This window comes from Bubalus bubalis, chromosome 9, assembly GCF_019923935.1.
Source record: "Bubalus bubalis isolate 160015118507 breed Murrah chromosome 9, NDDB_SH_1, whole genome shotgun sequence".
Classification (NCBI taxonomy): domain Eukaryota; kingdom Metazoa; phylum Chordata; class Mammalia; order Artiodactyla; family Bovidae; genus Bubalus; species Bubalus bubalis.
In genome coordinates, this window is record NC_059165.1 from 27,081,966 (window position 1) to 27,102,226 (window position 20,261).

At 36.8% G+C, this 20,261-nt stretch overlaps 1 protein-coding gene and 2 long non-coding RNA genes across 4 annotated transcripts in view; 1 reads left to right on the forward strand and 2 right to left on the reverse strand.

Moving 5' to 3' along the window:
• The window catches only part of LOC123334996, a 35,504-nt gene extending 29,033 nt beyond the window's left edge, over nt 1-6,471 (reverse strand). Inside the window, exon 1 of the long non-coding RNA XR_006553191.1 lies at nt 5,422-6,471. This is a non-coding gene — a long non-coding RNA (uncharacterized LOC123334996). The remainder of the gene's footprint in view (nt 1-5,421) is intronic.
• HAPLN1 (hyaluronan and proteoglycan link protein 1) overlaps nt 1-20,261 on the forward strand; it is an 81,959-nt gene that overhangs the window by 31,954 nt on the left and 29,744 nt on the right. Inside the window, exons 1-2 of one of the 2 annotated variants that reach the window (XM_006053105.4) lie at nt 1,430-1,794; nt 12,160-12,285. In XM_006053105.4, coding sequence (XP_006053167.1) covers nt 12,186-12,285 — 100 coding nt within the window. In that variant the 5' untranslated portion in view covers nt 1,430-1,794; nt 12,160-12,185. Of the gene's footprint in view, nt 1-1,429; nt 1,795-12,159; nt 12,286-20,261 lie in introns of those variants that run through there. The other variant, XM_025292251.3, reaches the window with a different exon arrangement.
• Nucleotides 6,747-20,261, reverse strand: part of LOC102416306 — an 84,820-nt gene continuing 71,305 nt past the window's right edge. The window contains exons 3-4 of the long non-coding RNA XR_003111281.2: nt 8,923-8,964; nt 6,747-7,105 (exon numbers count right to left, since the gene is read on the reverse strand). This is a non-coding gene — a long non-coding RNA (uncharacterized LOC102416306). The remainder of the gene's footprint in view (nt 7,106-8,922; nt 8,965-20,261) is intronic.

Here is a 20,261-nt window from a genome sequence, read left to right on the forward strand (position 1 = left end):
AACCAGTCCATCCTAAAGGAGACCAGTCCTGAATATTCATTGGAAGAACTGATGCTTGGGCTGAAACTCCAATACTTAGGCCACCTGATGCAAAGAACTGACTCATTGGAAAAGATCTTGATGCTGGGAAAGATTGAGGGCAGGAGGAGAAGGGGACAACAGAGTATGAGATGGTTGGGTGGCATCACCAACACAATGGACATGAGTCTGAGTAAACTCCGGGAGTTGGTGATGGACAGGGAGGCCTGGCGTGCTGCAGTCCATGGGGTCGCAAAGAGTCGGACACGACTGAGTGACTGAACTGAACCATATCCCTTTCTTTCTAGGTACTTTACTCTCAGGACTACATTTTATCACCTAGATAGAGATATTTCTGCATACTTCCTTAAGTTAGCAAGGTAAAAGCGACTATTCAAAGGTCACCGTGCTCAGCTTCTCAGTCATGTCCTACTCTTTATGACCCCATGGACTGTAGCCCATCAGTCTCCTCTGATCATGGAATTTTCCAGGCAAGAATACTGGAGTGGGTTGCCATTTCCTACTGCAGGGGATCTTCCCAACCTATGGATCCAACCTGCGTCACCTGATTCTTCTGCATTAGCAGGTGGATTACCACTGTGCCTTAGAACACAAAAAGTACACAACTCTCATTTTCCTGGCATTGATGAGAATTCTGATCTTTATGTAATTGTTCATGATGGGCCATTTATTCCTTAACTCTAACAGTACTCATCCCAGAACTCTCAGTTTTACACTGCTCTCACTAGCATGGATGTGAAGCTGTCCATAATATCTTGAAAAAAACATGTTCAAGTTTGAAATAGAAAAGACCTAGGGGAACTTCATACTGGCAACTCTAATGGTGGGAATTTGGAAGCAAACTGAAGGGGAAAATCTGTGGAGGGGTGGGAGTGTAATTTCATGGTATTTAGGACATTGAAAAAGCTTTGAGATTTATGTGCACCCAATTTCTGTATTTCTTGTGATAATACTGCCCGCATTTTTGTACACTATACTCCTAGCTGATTATTTACTTCTAAGTCAATGGCAAGCCTAATACTTACATAACATAAAAGTTTTAAATGGCATTCTTTATGAAAGTTATAAATTATGTAGATATTTTAGAGTCTAAGGTAGTCAGCTCTAACCGACTGAGCTTCAGTGCTATAAAGAAGGCTGATTAAATGATTTTGGTTGTTTTCAGAACGAACAAATTCCTCAGCTCAAGAAGATATAAGGGAGGATTACTTAGTTTTAAAAGCTTAAAATACACTCAAAGATCACTATAACTTTAAAAAATCTATTAAGATGTATTCTTGGGTTGTGTCTTGTATCACAAAACCAATTTGGAAACTTAATTTAATGAGCTTAGTCGTCAATATTTGCCAAGTTAATTAGAGAATACTGGATACTCCCGTTTTGTTCTGTGTAGACACAGCCTTTTGGACTGGAACAGCCTTTGTTATCCCTAGGCCAATGGACTGAATTCTGATGAGATCATGCTTTGACGTAGGATGTGGACCAATAGTAAGCCTGCTTCAGGGTCTTGGACGATATCTGAAAAGTTACAGCCAAAAGAGGTGGCGACTGCATCAGGCGGAGAAGAGAGAAGCTTTTGCTGCTAAAGATCATGAATGGATTTATTTTTGCGTTTATCATGACTTAGTATGATAAGATACCACAGCAAAACATTGCTCATAAAACACTTCGGTGTGCTTAGTAAAAAGTCAGGATTGACATATATTTAACATCATTCTACACCTTCTCAGAGTTTGATCATCGTTTAAAATATATGTGAGTTGCCTGATTCTTGTTGTTAACTAGTTTAGAATTCCATGTGGGATGCAGTGGGGGCTTAGAGTTGGATTTTGCATTATGTTGAAAACTTGTTACTGTCACATCTGTGATCCACCAAAGCTGTCCTGTAGATGATTTGCAGTTGTATTTTTAGATTCAGTTTTAATATGATGTTTAACTGACAGCTGTTGCAATTTTGAATTTTATAAGAAATGCTAAAATTTTAAATGAAACAGTCTTAAAACACTGTTTTGCAAGTTTAATTAGAAGTACTTTCAAAAGCAGTTTATTTCTAAGTGATGTTATGATCAGTTTCTATCCATATAACTCTACTTCTAGTTTAAATTAAAACATTTTTTGTTTCAAATTATAAAGTCTATTGCCAAGAGGTTTGCATTTATTTAGTTGCATGAATATAAGCTGGAGTTTAACTCATTTTTATGTAACCTACATTTAAAAGTAGTCCTAACACTGGTGATTTTATTCATATTTTCCCATTAAAATATGAAGAGAGTTATTTTCCATGGCTTTAAAATGATGTAGAAGAGTAGTTAAAAATGGAAACTGTGGTATTTTATTCACTTTCGTCTGTTTTTGGATGTTACATGTTAGGAAACAATGAGATAGTCATCTAAACTCTTAGTAGTCTTCATATATATTCATTCTTTTGCAATGCTTCAGAAAAAGACTGCTTACTAAAACTATTACTATCCTTGGCCAATGGGCCTTCCAGTCTCTTTAAAATGCCTGTGTTAAAGTCCTATTTGAATTGCAATTCACTAGGGAATACGTCTACCTTTGTAGAGTTCTTAATTTAGTGCCAAATTCCTTGTCAGTATTCAAAAATCATTCAGTATTACTGATAATGGCAGCCAGTCATTTGATTTTATACATTAACAAAAATATTTTAAGGTCTAACTTTATATTATTCAATGTAATGCTTGTTATTTGTACTGAAGAATAATAACTCAAGGAAGAATGAATATATAAAATGATGTGTTTCCTGTACAAGTATGCCTATCAAGTATATTCTTTAAAGTTAAGAAATTTTTCAGAACAATGCTAACATCTATACACATTTTTCTTGTTTGGTTTTTGAGGAAATTATTCCATGGCAGAAACAAAATTTTAGTGACATTTTAATTTTAATCAAAATAACCTCTAGTATGTAGACTTATTACTCCCATAATTTGATCATAATTATAATGCCAATACACCATGACAGCAATCAAAATAGAAAAGAAGTTATGAGTGAGCTTGTAAAATGATAGAACTGCTAATTTATATGCCAACAAATTTAAGAATTGCTCATGAGATTTTGATTCTTGAACATTTTCTTTACTCTAATGATAGAAAATGAATGTTTTCTACATTCTATGAAGGATGCATTTTAATTGCATAGCAATGTAATATTCATACTAGTTATAGTCTAATTTTTAATGTTCAATGGTAAAATAATTTTTTAGGGCAACAAAAGTAGGATAAATTCCCCAAAGTAAACAGAAAGGAAGACAAAAAATTTATTGTCTTTTAATCTCACAGTTATCATCAAAATGTATTGCTGAGCATATATTTATTGACTTCCTTTACTAACAACTCTCTGGTTAAGAAACAGACTATTAATTATAGAAGACATGCCCCCACTCTGAAAACCTAGAAATCTCATGTAACTAAAAGGCTTTTGAGTTGCTGTGAGAACCCTGCAGAAGGCACATAGAGAACACTCACACAACATGCCCAAGCTACTGAGGCAATGTCCGCAACACTCCAGGACTTTGGTATCCTAAGACTGCCCATCTCTCATACTATTTTTCTCTCCAGCAACTTGTGAATTATCCACTAGTATTCAGACTAGAATATTGTAGTATACAGAGAGCAAGTCTGGAATTTCCTTGCCATGACCTCAGAAGAGAGTTTACTGATTGCTATTGTAAATGCACAGGCCTTACTATAGTTAACAACTTCTGTTTTTTTTTTTCTTTCTTGTCATAAGAGTGGATTTTGATATCTACCTATCCACTGGTATTATCTCACAAGATTGGAAAAGCACAGTTTATACTGCCTACTCTCCAATACAATTCCAACCAAAGGTATTGCATGTAAATAAACATTGAATGGAATGTTCCCTAGCATCATTCTGTTAGGGTTTCACATAGTTATAACCTGAAAGTGTCAGAATCTTGCTGTATAATGTTCATTCACTTATTTGTTCAGCAATGCCAGTATTAGTTATTCAGAAACAAGTCCAAATAAGTCACTGTGCTAATTAGTATGTATATGCATTGCTTTCTCCCTTACTCCCTAGAGATTGAAGGACTTGACACTATAAATACCAAATATAATTTGTGCTTTTATGTTTGTTTTAGAAAAACAATCACAAACAAAAGAACTGTGGAATCCTTTCATAAAGCTGGTTTTGGAGAAGTCTAACCTCCTCCTCTGGAGAAGGCAATGGCACCCCACTCCAGTACTCTTGCCTGGAAAATCCCATGGACGGAGGAGCCTGGTAGGCTGCAGTCCATGGGGTCGCTAGGAGTTGGACACAACTGAGCAACTTCACTTTCACTTTTCACTTGCATGCATTGGAGAAGGAAATGGCAACCCACTCCAGTGTTCTTGCCTGGAGAATCCCAGGGACGGGGGAGCCTGGTGGGCTGCCATCTATGGGGTCGCACAGAGTCAGACACGAACGACTGAAGCGACTTAGCAGCAGCAGCAGCAGCCGCTTCCTCCTCAAAAATTACCTTAAGTAGGTTCAGATGGGTCAACAAGGAGCTGGAGCTAATGTGCTTTGATTAAGTGAAGAGTTGCTGAGTTTGTCCCAAATTCTATCAGTTTGTCCCAAATTCTCTAAGAAAGAGCGGGCAAAGAACACTGAGCCAAAAAGCAGTAAGTGATTCAAAATGCTACTTAAACAAGCATTATTGATGTCATCCATTTAAAAATCCATGAATTTGTTTGCTGAGGAGGACAGTCCTAAAATGCAAAGTAAGTAGAATGGAGGGTCTGATATCTCTGGCAAGAAAAAGTTAAATACCAGTAAGAACAACAGTGAACATGTGGAAGAGTTTGATATTTGTCATCAACTATTCCAAGTGATGGATAAAATATTTGACCCGGAAGCAGTTGAATGACTTCACTTACAGTCACACAACTAGAAAGTGGCAGATCAAAGAACAAAACTGAAGTGTGCCTTTCCTCCATTACACTCATAACATACGCCCTTCTCCCTACGATAGACCCAATTTACATGGCACTGTTTCCCATATAGTTATAGTTTTTCTGTTCACCCTGTGCTCCGGTTTGGATGATAAATCATATGATCACATCAATTACCAAGTAATGTAATATATACAATAAATATAGGGAAAAGAGTAAAAAAATGAAGATACAGTGCATGGGTAAGTCTGTAGGTAACAAACAGAGAAACAGAAGCAGAAAAGCAAAATGAGAAAAGATAAAAGCATCTTTGAAATGAAAAATTTAGGGGAAAATAGGAATTAAATAGGCTGATTTCAAAGTATGGAGGAGGAAGAAAAAAAAAAACTCATAAAATTTAAAATGCAGCTTATTTGGAGAATTGTGACGACCCTAAGTTCAATTAGTCTAAACCTGTAACATTACCAGACATCATGGTGACCTTGTAATCTGGACATGGTCAGTCGGTTGCTTCCTTGTCCTCGGCGTGATGACTTGGCTTTGGCTCCCTGAACCACCAGATGAAGAATGCCTGGTATTAAAGGCTTAGGCACGTGCTTCTCCAACTGAGCCTGCGTCAGATTCACCTGGGGGAGGGGGCAGGGTTTGTCAAGCACTGCGGGCAGGCCTCATCCTCGGTTCTGATTCAGAAGTCCTGGTTTAGGGCCCTGGGAATTTGCTTTATTAATGGGCTTCCTGTTGCTCCTGCCCTCTGCTGTGTTTTCATTCCTGTGCTCATTCCAAATAGTGCCCTTTGTTTTTTAATTGAAATATAGTTCATTTACACTGTTGTGTACAACAAAGTGATTCAGGGTTATATATATATATATATGTGTGTGTATATATGTATATATGTACACATATATATGTATATTTTCTGTTTCTTTTCCTTTATAAGTTATTACAGTATAGTTCTCTGTATATATAAGTATTGTTTTCTATGCTACACAGAAGGCCCTTGATGGTTACCTATTGTATATGTACTAGTGTGTACATGTTAATCCCAAATTCCTAATTTATTCCTCCATTCCCCTTTCCCTTTGGTAACCATAGTTTGTTTTCTATGTCTGTGGGTCTATTTCTGTTTTGTATAAGTTCATTTGTATCTTTTTTTTTTTTTTTAGATTCCACATATAAGAGATAGTGAACTTTTTAGAACTCACCAGCCTTTCAGAAGGAGATATCTTTAGTTTGTTATTTTTCTTACATTTTGCCATAAATATTGATCAGGTCTGAGGTGAACTTGTATTGATAACAATACAAGCTGCATAGTTTTTATACTTTTTCAAAAACTTCCCACCTTCGGAAACAAAATATTACTATTTTGTAGGTGAAAAAATTGAGACATGATGTTTTGATTATGAGGCTTCTTGTAGAACTCACATTCCCTTCCTCCTCCTTGTGTTCAGTTGCTAAAGTTGTATCCACCTCTTTTGTGACCCCATGGACTGTAGCCCACCAGGCTCCTCTGTCCATGGGATTTCCTAGGCAAGAATACTGGAGTGAGTTGCCATTTCCTTCTCCAGGGGATCTTCCTGACCCAAGGATCAAACCCACATCTCCTGCTGGGCAGGCACATTCTTTACCACTGAGCAACTGGGGGAACAAGCTAAGAAGGTGGAAAAGTTCCTTCCTCCTGACTGAGGACTTTCCCCACCTTCTCAGGTAACCAGTGAATCACGCCAAGGAAGCAGCACACTGCTGATGGCTTGAGTAGGAGGTCATCATGATGTCTGTGGCTGGACATCTAATTCAGGGCATCATAAATTCTTTTCTGCTTCTTTACTAATTTGCACTTTCAGAGAACAATGCAAGATGACAGAGCGGATGCTATGTTCACTTGGAGTTTATACAGACTAACTCCCTGAGGGGAATTTTGTTGTATAATTGAGCAAAGTGTTTGTTTTTTTTTTTTCAGTCATGACTTCTCTTTTGAGCATTGGGTATATTCCAAGCAGTTCTGCATTCTGCTCCATTGTATGCTATAAATCCTGAGGCTTAGGTAATAGCCCAGCAGTTCCTCCACACACTGAACAATTCAAATGCATCAATAGTCTGAGTTCTTTAGCCATCATTTGGGTCAGTGGTCTGACTTCTGAATTTTACACACCTGCAGAGTCAAAACAGAAGACAAAGCCAATCAAAAACAACAAAACAAGTGAGTGTAAGGCTGTCATTAAAAATATATTGCTAAATAAGGATAACATAGGATCTTTAAAAAACCTAAAGGTTGTAATTCCATGAAATAAAGGCCATTCGAACGGTAAAAATGATAACAAAAAAAGTTACTTTAGAAAAAGAGCAATTTTTAAAAGTTGAATTAATTTAACCTAATGAAAAAGTACACTTTTGCACTCTCTTGTCTTTTCTTTTTTTCATTTCACTGCACCACTGACCATGAACCCACCTCTAACTAGATCAGACTTGCTAGCAAGGAGGAAGAGATTCAGTCTATGGTAGAATAATTCTGTCCAATGAGATTCAATGGTTTGTTTAGTTTCTAGCAACCTTTGTATTGATTCTCATAATTTGTAAACTAAATTTCAAGCGCTAAATTGAAACCTGGTCAATTTCATGATGCCCTCAATGGAGGAACAAACCAACTCTTCAGCATTCTCCACATAATAACACAATAAATAATATACAACATAATAACATAACAAACCAACTCTTCAGCATCCTCTACATAATAACACATGTGATCTTTATAAACCGCATAGAAACTCCCTTCTTGGCTCCTTTAGTCTTGGTAAGTGTTTCTCCCAGGTCCAGTTTTAAATTCACCCTTCTTCTTGGCACAAAGGATCGTTCTGGGTGCTGGGCATGCAGTGAGGAAAGCATTCTGACTTTGGACATGCACACATCTATGCCAACAGTGCTGTGATCAGTGCTATGCCTACAACCCAGTGAGAGAAGGCTGGGGAGAGGCACTCCAGCTTGTATGAATCCTTGAAAGAGCTGTGAGAGCTGCTGGCATTCCTCAGGGTACCAGGACACCCCCAGTGATGGTGGTGGATTGTGCAGGCTCTAGGGTCACATCAGACTGTCCAGATCCTCAGCTTCTCATTTGACATGATGGGGAATTTGCCACACTGACTCATTTCCAGAACTGTAAAATGTGTATACAAACAGATTGACTTCAATTTGGTTGTTCTGAGATATAACAACTAAATGGGTGAAACTTCAAGGACAGTACCTAGCATGTACAGTCATCCCTAGGTGTCCTCGTGAGAATTGGTTCCAGAATGCCCTGTGGATACCAAAACTGACAGATGTTCAAGTCTCTATATAAAATGGAGTGGTATTTGCATATAATATAGGCACTGCTGCTTCTGCTGCTAAGTCGCTTCAGTCTTATCCGACTCTGTGCGACCCCATAGACGGCAGCCCACCAGGCTCCCCCATCCCTGGGATTCTCCAGGCAAGAACACATCCTCCCCTAATTTTAAACTCTAGATTACTTACAATACCTAATATAATGTAAAGGCTACAAAATAGTTGAAATTAAAGTTCTGCTTTTCAGTACTTTCTGGAATTTTTTTTCCAAATATATTTGTCCTGACATTGGTTGAATCTGAGGATGTAAAACCCACAGATACAGAGGGCCCACTGTAATAGCAGTTCAGGAAATATGTGGCATTACCTCTCAAGACACAGAAGATAGCATACATGCTTTCCACTTGGTTTTATTTCTCCATTGTCTAATTAAATAATAATTTTAGCATAGTAGGTATTTAAGAAATAGCAATTAGCCACTTTGTTACTAGACTGTTAGTGTATCTCTGTGTCTATAAAACTAAGAGACTTTTAAGTTGGCTAGATATCTTGCTTCTAAATAGTAGCTCAATTTTAACCAAAGCAGAACTGCAAAATTACAGTCCTATGATGTCTGTGACTGTGAACACAGACATTTCCATATGAACTCACCTTGCAGCTGGCTGCAGCATCATGGTTCCAAAGTTTGGTAGCCTGTAAAAGGAGACCATCAGTGTGTGAGTTGCAGGTGAACTAAGAATGCAAAATCAAGGCCAACAATAACTGGTTGGATACAAGCTCTCAAATTTTTTAAATTTTGCTCCTATAAAAAACTGAAAAATTTTAACCAAAAATATCTAGACATTCAGAGAAAACATCATTACAAACGCAGACAAGCAGGTCTCCTTTGAGGCTCAGCACATAGACAGCTGGCAGAGCCCTCGTCCTCGTGAACCTCAGTCTAGTGTGCAATGCCTCATGTGTACCTGCAGTTTGCTTAGACATCTGAAGATTGTGTCCCTAAAGCTTTCTTATATATTTTCATGTCTTTTGGTAAGACAGCCGTTATACCAGCAGAATAACAAAAATCATTTCCACTTTCTCCTACCTGGACTGCATTAATGCCAGTGTGGGGTATTTGCAAGTGTTCACTGATACATGCATTTATTCTAATCACAAATCACTGAAGATGTGAAATGTCCTCAGCCATTTTAATTAAAGATGGTGTGTGTGTATGAACACATATTTGTGTACCCACACGTCTGTGTACCCACACATGAGCCACCGTGGCAGTGCTCATGGCACCATCATGGTATTGTAAATGAGGCAGGTAGGCTAAGAAAAGTGCCAACTGACTCCTCATACTTCTTGGGGGAAAAGTTTTATATTCACATATAACACAAGTCAAAGGTTTAAGAGCATAGTAGGTTCCAGTAAAAGAGCCTAAATAAAAAAGGTAACGAAACAAATAAGTAGATTTCTCTTTCAAAAAAATAAGTGCAATTCAAAATAGGTGCTGCTTTTGCCTGAAGAAAACACAAACATTGCTGCTTTCTTAGATGTGTGACCTCCAGCAAGGTGACTGTGTCAGGAAAAATGGAAGCTTGTGTTTCACAGTATTATTGTAAGGACTGCATGCGCCAGTATATGCACAGTGCTTAGCAGAGCACTTGGCAGATAACAGACATTCAGTGAAAAGGAACCTCTTTTATTATTATTATTTATCTCCAGCACTGTCTATCCCACCCTCCCCCCAGGGATGTTTGCATTTTAAAATTGGGTCATTGGATAGTTAATATCATAACACAGTGGAATGAATTCTTAGTGTTATAATTTTAATACTACGATATGGAATTAAAGGAGATAAATTTATGTGTAATAAATCTTAGGAAAAATGAGAACAAATCAGGATGACTTCTGTGGTAGGATGCATAACTGTGTGTGTGTGTGTGTGTGTGTGTGTGTGTGTGTGTTTTGAGAGGAAAGTATACAACTCTCTACAAGTTATACTGTAGATGTTCAATTTAATGTGAAAGATAATATAGCAAATTCTCTGCCTCGGCTCATCTTGACCATTCTTTGAATGTATTTTTAAACGCTCACTTGTATGTTTTTCTCATACCCTCTCTTCCACAACTCCCCCTCTCCTCTGATTCCCATGTCAAGCAAGAGAGCACAGGGCACCTCGTGTTCCAGCTGGCCTACTATCTTATGTGTGTGTCTGTAATTGTGCCGATTATATTCCAAATTCCAAAAGGTCACCTTTATTATATATTTTCACCCAAAGCATTATTCCGGACTGAAAATATTTCCAGGTAATATTTCTTAACAGTATTCCTATAGGCAAAAGTCAGTAGCTTCAAAAAAAAAACCATTTCCCAAAAAAACCTCAGAGGAACAAGCAAGTAAACTTCTGAAAATAAAATCAGTAAATCAGATAGAATTATGATGATGGCAGTTTTTGTTTCTTGGGAAAGTAAGTTTCTCAATTTGCTCATCCACTATCTTCTTTCTGTGACATAATAAAAAGAAAAGGCTTAAAGCAAACACTAGAGACTAAAGTTGGAGCATCACGATGATTTTGAGAGGAGGAAACAGGGAGGTGCTGAGGTCCCAAGAGGGACCTGGCGACGTCTGTGATTAGGCCATTAGGCTCTGGAGAAGAGGCTGGCCTGCAAAGACCTCCAGGAACAGACTCGGAGCTCTTTAATAAGTATTCCAGGGAGTCAGGCTTTCCTGGAAAAAACAAATTAGTGTGAGAAGCCAGTACTGTGCAATTTCAGTTTTAAAAATAGCCAAGTATTGTTAAGGCTTCTGTGTGCATGAGAGGAAAAGAAAGCCCTTCTAATATCTGCCTCAGCTTCCACATTAAAACAGAGGAGCTACACTGAAATTCTTGCCTGGCAAATACTCCAAAGGTCATCTGGTGTGTATTATTTGGAATCACTTTTTGGTCCTTACAATGACAAAGTTTTGTGGGGATTGTGTCCCTTTTTATCAAATTGGCCTTGAATGAGGATAGCCAGGCAATGGCTCTGCCGCTGTCACTCAGGACCAGAGCTGTCCCTGGCTGTCTATTTCAGCTCTTCATTTGCCTAATTGCGCTGCAAGGTTGGCAGGGATGTTCCCTGCAGCCAGGGCTCTGCTGACTGCAGAGACCCTACCTGGCACTCCAAGTTGATGCGTCAGCATTTCGGGTAGAAATGAATGAAAAATCAATCAGGATGGCTGCAGCGACAGCATGCACAATTCTAACCTTGTTTGTCTCTAATTTTCAATTATTCACCACAGACCCAAGCAGTGTTTAAGATGGTGAGTCTGTAACAAATGTGCTGCTTCTATTTAATCAGGCATTTTTGTGTGTGTGTCCTCTTTTCTTTTTAGAACAAGCAAATCTAACCTGCTTAGAAAGCCATATATAAAATGAATGATGATGTCAAGTTTCATGCAAATATTCTTTATTTGCCCTGGCTTAATATTCAGTTACAAATTAAACTGGTGATAAATATTCATAGGTAACTATATCAAATTGTTTTATTAACTTGTACTTCAAATTCAGAGGTTTACATGGTTTTTCTTTTTAAGTCTGTTTATATCTTTGTCATATCTCTTTTAACTTGCTACAGCTCTCTATATCAAAACTGTACTGTTCTAAATAAATTTTTAGATTTACAACTCTGTAAAGATAGAGTTAAACACTGTTCGGACTCTGACTACATAAGGGAAACTGGAATTGTTCAAAGCTGCAGTCTTCAGCTCCCAAAGACAGCTACAGTAACTTTCTGAGCAGATTGGGTTAAATATTTTTACAGACCCATTCTAGGATGATAAGGCAGTAAAAGTTGTGCAGTGCAACACTCCAAAGGGTTCCAAATCTCACAAGCCTCTTTGTATGTGATGCTCTCACAGTGAAGAAGATTATTTGGGCTACAAAGATGAAGAGTCTACTTCTTCTGGTGCTGATTTCATTCTGCTGGGCTGATCATCATTCAGACAACTATACTGTAGATCATGACAGAGTTATTCATATCCAAGGTAAGAAAACGCAGCTTCTCTTATGAAAGTTAAATCCATTTCAAGTTACTTAGAAATGTTAAGTGATTTCTTAACATTTATGTTAGTGCTTCTCAATTTTAGTTCTGCTGCATTGACTTTTTCTTTTCCTTTCTGCTAATTGGTGAACATGCTCCCTGGCTTATTTGAAGGCTATTGCATTACAGTAGAGCTAAGAATCAGGGACAATTAAAGTGGATTGGCTTAAGAATATCCAACTGCAGGGAGTTGATGCAATTGTTCAAGGCTTTTCAGTTGCTATCTTCTAAGTAGAATGCAGGGTAGAAAGTTCATTTAAAGACAGGGCAAAGGCAGGGAGAAATAGAAGTAAAACTTACACGTAAGATCATTCTGTTAAGAGTCATCATGAAAAACAACATGAAAATGAGTCAGACAAGCTAAGTTTCAGGAAAAAGAACTTACCCTATTAAAATCTCCTTCGGTAAAGCCTTAGTTTCCACAGAGCAATGTTTTCCCTGCATGTTTCCTTTCAGCTCAGCTGAATCCTAAGCCTGGGAGCTGTAGCAAGATTTGAGGCTGCAGTACAATGCAGCTATTTCCTCAGCCCCAGCTTCAGATGAGGGGCATCCTGCATTAAGAAAGCTAAGAGACTTATGCAATAAGAAAAAGATAGTTCCAAAGGAGCTGGAACGTCTCTCTTTGCCCTTGTATGCTGAATATTTAAAATAAGAATTACAGAATTTAACAGTTTAAACATATGATGATAAGAATTTTAGATGAAGTCAGTTTGAGGACCAGAAACATTATAAGTTTGCTAAGAGAAATAAAACATTGAGAACATATAACTCAATATCTTCAAGGTCAAAAGCGCAGTCTCAGAAAATTGCATCCACTGTTGAAAAGTATGACTTGGGAAGGTCAAATGATAGTGTAGGTCTGGCTAGAAGTATTTTTCTGTATGACTACCCAAACAGAACTCTGAATTTGACAATGTCTAGTTATTTTAGACATTCCTCTTTCAGACCTCTATGTTTCTAACAGCTTTACATTTTTCACTATTGGATCATAAAAAGGAATTATATAATCACAACTTTTACTATGCAAGCTGCTGACTCAGCTATTTTCTTTACTGTATAAAAGCAGAATCAAGGCTTTTTCCCAGAGACTTAAGACATTTACACATCGAGATTTCTGATGAAGGATAACATCCTTTTAATGTCAAGTCAAAGTCAATTCAGCCAGAGTGTAATATCTAGTAATTGTTAACGACAGTTTTAAATCTCATGGAGAATAAACTTTAGCAATGGTTTTAAGTTATTACTAGACTAGATACCTGTTATATTATTAACTATGTATAAATCATAAGGTCTAAATTTCATGCAGAGTATAAAAATATTTTAAAGTATATTAGCATTTTAAAAGTTATTCCTGAAAGAAGCCTATAAGTCAGATTCAAGTTTTCTCATTAAGAAAAACTTGTTTCTCCAGTCTTTCCATTCCCATATACTCTATTGAAATTTAGTGCAAAAGAATCGCTGACACAAGGTATCAAAATTATCCAGATTATTTGCCTACACTATCCGATTTTTTCAAAAATGACTTGCTAGTCCATTTCATTTTAATTGTAAATTAATGTTCTTAGAAAGTTGCCCTGAGCTTTCAAGTAATAAAACTACAAGGTCTACATTTTGCTCGAGGAAGTTAATACGGAAATATGATTTGGGTCGATATTGTCATGCTATGTCCATAGTTGAAATTTATTTTAAAATTGCTCCAATTATTTGTTCCTCTTAGTTTCTATTCAATAAAAATTTTTCTTTTTTCTTTATTATAGCATTCAGATTGCACTTTCATGTTCTTGCCCTTCAGAGAAACACTTGCAAATATCTGCCATAATTTCAGGCATCTTTTATAACACAAAAATGAACTCATAGCACAGCAGGAAATCATTAAAGCAGACATCTTTCATTACTCACTTGAAATGCTGGATTATTTTGTCACATTTAAAACTTTTATTTATCAAACATGGCCCAGAAGGAATTTAAGGGAGCTGAAACTTTCATAAAATTTTATAAGAATTCTGCAATCAAATCATTAAATTAGTTATCTGAATCTCAAAGTCCTGAATCATACTGATAAGCAGTAAAAGTTCTGTCAGTAATGGAAAATTATTCAAAATTCATTTTACTGCAAAAACACCTTTTCTGTCTCTCATTTTCCATTAATTTTTAAAATTTTTGTACTGTTAAGTTCCCCAGGCACATCACCCTCAAATTCATCTTGGCTGCCTTGATAAAGATGCTGAACACTTTGTTAACATGTTCTTAACTCTTATGCATAAGAGTTACCTTAATTAGTTTTTCTGAAGATTTCTTTCTTATCTATGGGAAATTCTATAGATATATACACAAAAAAAATTTTAATCTGGTTTTTAAAGAAAATCAGAATACCAGGGGGAAAAGTGGCAAGTATAGATTCCTATACCAAGAGTTTCTATTGAAAAGCATCTTTTTTGGTGATGAAAAAGGAAATTGTGCTAGCTTTCCATGGAGAAAGGAATAGTTATAGAAAAAATTGCACTTATACTAACTCACTTCAATTTTTTATTGAATCAATTTGATTACAAATTGATTCAATAAAAATGAGAAAGCAAACTACTTGTCCATGGAGTCTGCTAAAAATCTGTAATCAATTTATTCGCTTATATATCATTTACTGTTGGCAGTGTGGGGATAGTAATTTCCTCAAATACTTCTACAGAAAGAGATAGCTACTGTTAATATTGTCTCTATAACAATCTCAACTAATGGATTATATTCCTTATTTCATGATTGCCTAGTCAAACAATATCTAAATCCTTTGAAACTTGAGTTCATTAGGAAGAATTTTATATGGAATATTAAATCTCACAAAAGGACAATTTTTAAAATATTTAGATCTGGTCTAAAAATTCTTTATAGACTTTCAATTACCAGTAGAAGTTCAGAGATGATGAATATACTTTATAAAATACAATTTTTAAGAAAACATTTACATGGACAGCAGAGAAATTTTATGACCATTTACTATGAACCAAAATAGTTATACTGAATACGTCACTGCCTGTTCTTCCCCATGTCGGTGATCGAGCGTCGCCTGCCTCTGGTATTTCAGGTGCAGGCCTTCTGATCACCAGTTTAAGATTTTTTTCCCCTAATGCCACTTTCTGGCTTTAGACCTTGGGCAATTCACTTAATCTCTTTCAGTCTCAGTTATCTCATCTATAAAACTGGACATAATCACTGTTTATTCCATAAAGCTTTATGAGAATTAAATTAGATAATACATGGGAAAGTGCTTAGTACCCAGCATACAATAAGCTCCCAGTAGATGAAAGTTGTTATTGCCACGTTGATTATTTCTTTACTGTCATGGAAAAATGATTTTTAAATAAAAAAGGAACACAGACACTGGTGGGAAAAGCTCTTACTTTTCAAATTCATTTGCTAGCAGTAAGAACAATATCTTACTTTAGTTCTAATGAAATAAACATTTTATAAGTAGCCTTCTTTGCCCTTTTTAAATCTTACAATTTAAGATTTCCCCAATGGTATTAAAATATTATCTGATCACTTTTACTTTCCTTGTAGAAACTGAATTTTTCCAAACTTAAGTAATATTCCCCTTAACATACATATCAGGTAAACACAACTAAGCTCCTTTAAATTTTTTAAAAGAATAAGAGGAAATCTTGGAGAGGAAAGCAGTTCCCTTCTTTATAATGTGCCCAAGTGTGTGCTCAGTCATGTCTGACTCTGCCACCCTATGGACTGTAGCCCATCAGGCTTCTCTGGAACTTTCCAGGCCAGAATACTGGACTGGGTTACATTTCCTACTCCAGGGGATTTTCCTGACCCAGGGATTGAACCTGTGTCTCTTGCGTCTCCTGCATTGGCAGGTAGATTCTTTACCACTGTGACACCCTTCGTTATAAGAAGTTAAATTTATGGTCATTTGTCTTAAGAGATAAAGCAATTAGATTTTTTAAAGAAAGAGTTGTCGGAAGTTCATCTCTTTGTGAGTAGAAAAATTAATGCAGATCTAGAATCCCTTGCAGAAGTGGACACTCCCCACTCACTGTGGCTGTTTCCTCCTTGTGTCCCAAACCACTCTTCCATCTCCGCTTAGCATTACAGTCAGCTTTGTCACACTCCAGCTAGACAGTAGTGCCTGGCACATAGTAGGTGCTGAATATATGTGATAAATACATGAATGAGTGTAATGAGATACTTCTAAATTGCCACTATCATTACAGTTCAGTTCAGTGGCTCAGTCATGTCCGACTCTTTGCGACCCCATGAATCGCAGCACGCCAGGCCTCCCTGTCCATCACCAACTCCCGGAGTTCACTCAGACTCACGCCCATTGAGTCGGTGATGCCATCCAGCCATCTCATCCTCTGTCGTCCCCTTCTCCTCCTGCCCCCAATCCCTCCCAGCATCAGGATCTTTTCCAATGAGTCAACTCTTAGCATCAGGTGGCCGAAGTATTGGAGTTTCAGCTTCAGCATCAGTCCTTCCAATGAACACCCAGGACTGATCTCCTTTAGGATGGACTGGCTGTATCTCTTTGCAGTCCAAGGGATTCTTAAGAATCTTCTCCAACACCACAGTTCAAAAGCATCAATTCTTCGGTGCTCAGCCTTCTTCACAGTCCAACTCTCACATCCATACATGACTACTGGAAAAACCATAGCCTTGACTAGATGGACCTTTGTTGGCAAAGTAATGTCTCTGCTTTTCAATATACTATCTAGGTTGGTCATAACTTTCCTTCCAAGGAGTAAGCATCTTTTAATTTTATGGCTGCAATCACCATCTGTGATTTTGGAGCCCCCAAAAATAAAGTCTGACACTGTTTCCACTGTTTCCCTGTCTATTTGCCATGAAGTGATGAGACCAGATGCCATGATCTTAGTTTTCTGAATGTTGAGCTTTAAGCCAACTTTTTCACTCTCCTCTTTCACTTTCATCATAACAAGCACCTCTTAAATCCCACAGCATCCATGGCATTTAGCAACACATGACACGTTGTGTGGGCCTAGTGTACATTAACTGGGTCACAGCTTTCATTCTGTAATGTTGGCATAAAGTAAATCATAGTTAACAGAATTTAATAACTTAAAAGGACTTTAATATAGATCATTGAGGTCAATATCCCATTGTACAAATTAGGAAATCAAGACCCAGAGCTTAAATGTTGCTTGGCCCAGGTTGCATGGCTGATGAGGAACAATTTCTCTTACTAACCCCCTGTGCTTCCTCAAATTTAGGATCACTTTTCACCTTCTTAATGAACTCACCCTGCCTACCATGTTCTTCCCTCCTCTGGCATCCCAATTTATCTCTGATCTCCTTTTCCTTTTCTCTCTAGTCTTGGATATCTACTTTACTTATTTTTACATAATAGTTTGTGTCCATCTCTGCCACAAGAACATAAATCAGCTCCACGAGGGAAGGAATCTTTGTCCAATGCATCCCTGTCACCTAAATTAATACTAGGCATGTAGTAGGTGATCAATACACTTGTTGAATAAATTCAGGACCAAAATCCAGGAACTTTTCCTAATCAAGCCCAAGTCAGTCTTTGCAAATTGCAGGGAAGTTTTTAGTTTGTAGAATGAGAGGCAGCAGATAAGAGGATTCTGAGTTTGGGTAGCAAATTTTGTTTGGTTGCTTTTATGGCTCCCATACTGCACATAACATCCTACTTCCAGGAGAATCAACCAGAGGTAGGATGCAGCAATCCTCCTAATGTGGGCATGAAACTTTGAAGAATATTTGATTTACATGTGTCACTGAAGATCTGGTGGTGCAGAAAGGATCAAAAGTGAATTTAATAATGTATGATTGATCATACACTATCTACAGAGCCAGAGTTTGGTGGGAGAACTGGATATGTGTTCTCTCTTTCACTTAAAACTCGTTTGGACTCAGACTCTATGAGTCTGTTATTAAAAGTTAAATTATAATTTCTTTTTCTCTTTTTGAGGTATTATATACTATTTACAGCTACAAACGCAAAATCCATGAATGTCAACTACATTTTCCAAATTGCATTTAGCTAAATACATACACTATTAATAATACTATCTAGAAATTATTAGCTAAAAAAATCAGAGAATTTCATCATGAAACTATAAAAGTTAGCAACACCCTAATTCTAAAATTTCTTCTTAGTTTACTTTAGGATGTAAGATCAAATATACTAAGAACTTACTACATTAAACACAGGCTTATCAGAATGTTACCATATATATAATAAACACAAAAGAATGAAAATGTATATACAGGCATATATACATATATATTTGCAAAATACTGCACAAATACACATATACTCCTCTTCAGCCTGCTATATAACACAGTACCATTGACTGGGCCGCTTGTAAACAATAGAAATTCATTTCTCACAGTTCTAGAGGCTGGGAAGTCCAAAATTACGATGCTGGCACATGTGGTGTCTAGTGAAAGTTGGCTTCCTAGTTTAGAGACGGCCACCTTTTTTCTGTGTCCTCTTGGCAGAAGAGGACAAGGGACCTATCCTGGGCCTCTTTTATTATGGTACTAATTCTGTCCATGAGGGCTCCACCCTCACAACCTAATCACCTCCAAAGGCCCCACCTACAAATATCATCACTTTGGGAAACAGCCTGCAATATATATGCACTGGGGAGGGGGGGTGGTGCACAAATGTTCAGTCTACAGCAAGCACCTAAATAGGCATTGGGAATAGAAGGATGATCAGAACACAGTCTGTCTTCATCAAGTTTATGGTCTAGAGAAAGGCAGACATCACTGTGAATATAGAACTACTGACTGTGATAACTGCCGTTCAACTAAGCAAAACCTATAGGTTGGTTGTAGGTTGATATATACTTTTGATAAATCCTTTAATCTATATTCAGAAATAAATATGTATATTTTCATGCCAACTTTGCATCTGATAGCCCATGGCGCAGTCTTCACATTTGTGTGTCTTTTGAAATAATTTACTCATTTGGGCATTTGTTAAACATTGGCCTTCTTTGTATAAAACACTGAGTTATTATTCTCTGTAGGACAGACCGTCTCCTCAATGAGCTTAATGACAATATTATTAGAGCATCAAAGGTGATTAAAAAAAACATTAAAATAAGTGTTATATAGAGATGGAAATATGAAGAAAAGAATAATTAGTTGCCAAACAAAAATATCTTATTATAAAACTGTATTCATACTCACCTTTTAAACCCATAAAATACCTTTTAAGAATATTTCTAATCTTGTTACTAAGTAACCTAAAAGTCTGAATTCTGTATTATTTATAAGGCATCCATTAAAACAATGAATTTTGGAATATTTCCAGGTATAAAAACCTATATTTAATAATAGTTTCAGGTAGCAGCAAATTCACACTAAAACAGCCATTACTTTCTCTGTTCCATTCTGGGGGCTGAAATTGGCAAATTATGTGGGAAGTCAATGATTATTTGGAAACTTTCCCAAAGCTTTTTTTCTTTTTCCCCAGAAAAAGTCAATTAAATAGAGAAGCATGTTTTTTGTTTTTGTTTTTGTTTTTTTTTTTGGTTGTAAGTTGTGCTAACCTATAACTTAATGGCTTAATGTTAGAGTAATTTCAACATGCTATGTTTCTCTGACTTTCCCTGTTTCTCTGACTTATTAGCAGGGGCTATCAAGAAAAAATAGATTTAGATTTCTTTGTTGTTTTGGTTCTTTATTTTGAATATAAAATGGAAACTACTCTTTTCAGAATGTAGTTTGGAATACAAAAATCTATCAAAATACTAAAAAGTTAAAAATATTTAATTAAAAGATATGAAAGTGAAAATATCTGGTGGGGGGCAGAAATCTTTATGATATGAGCATTTTTATTTCAAAATGAAGACAGTGAAAGCACAAGAAATATAAAAGTTCTATACAAATCACTCCAAAACATTTTGTGTATTTTGTATTGCT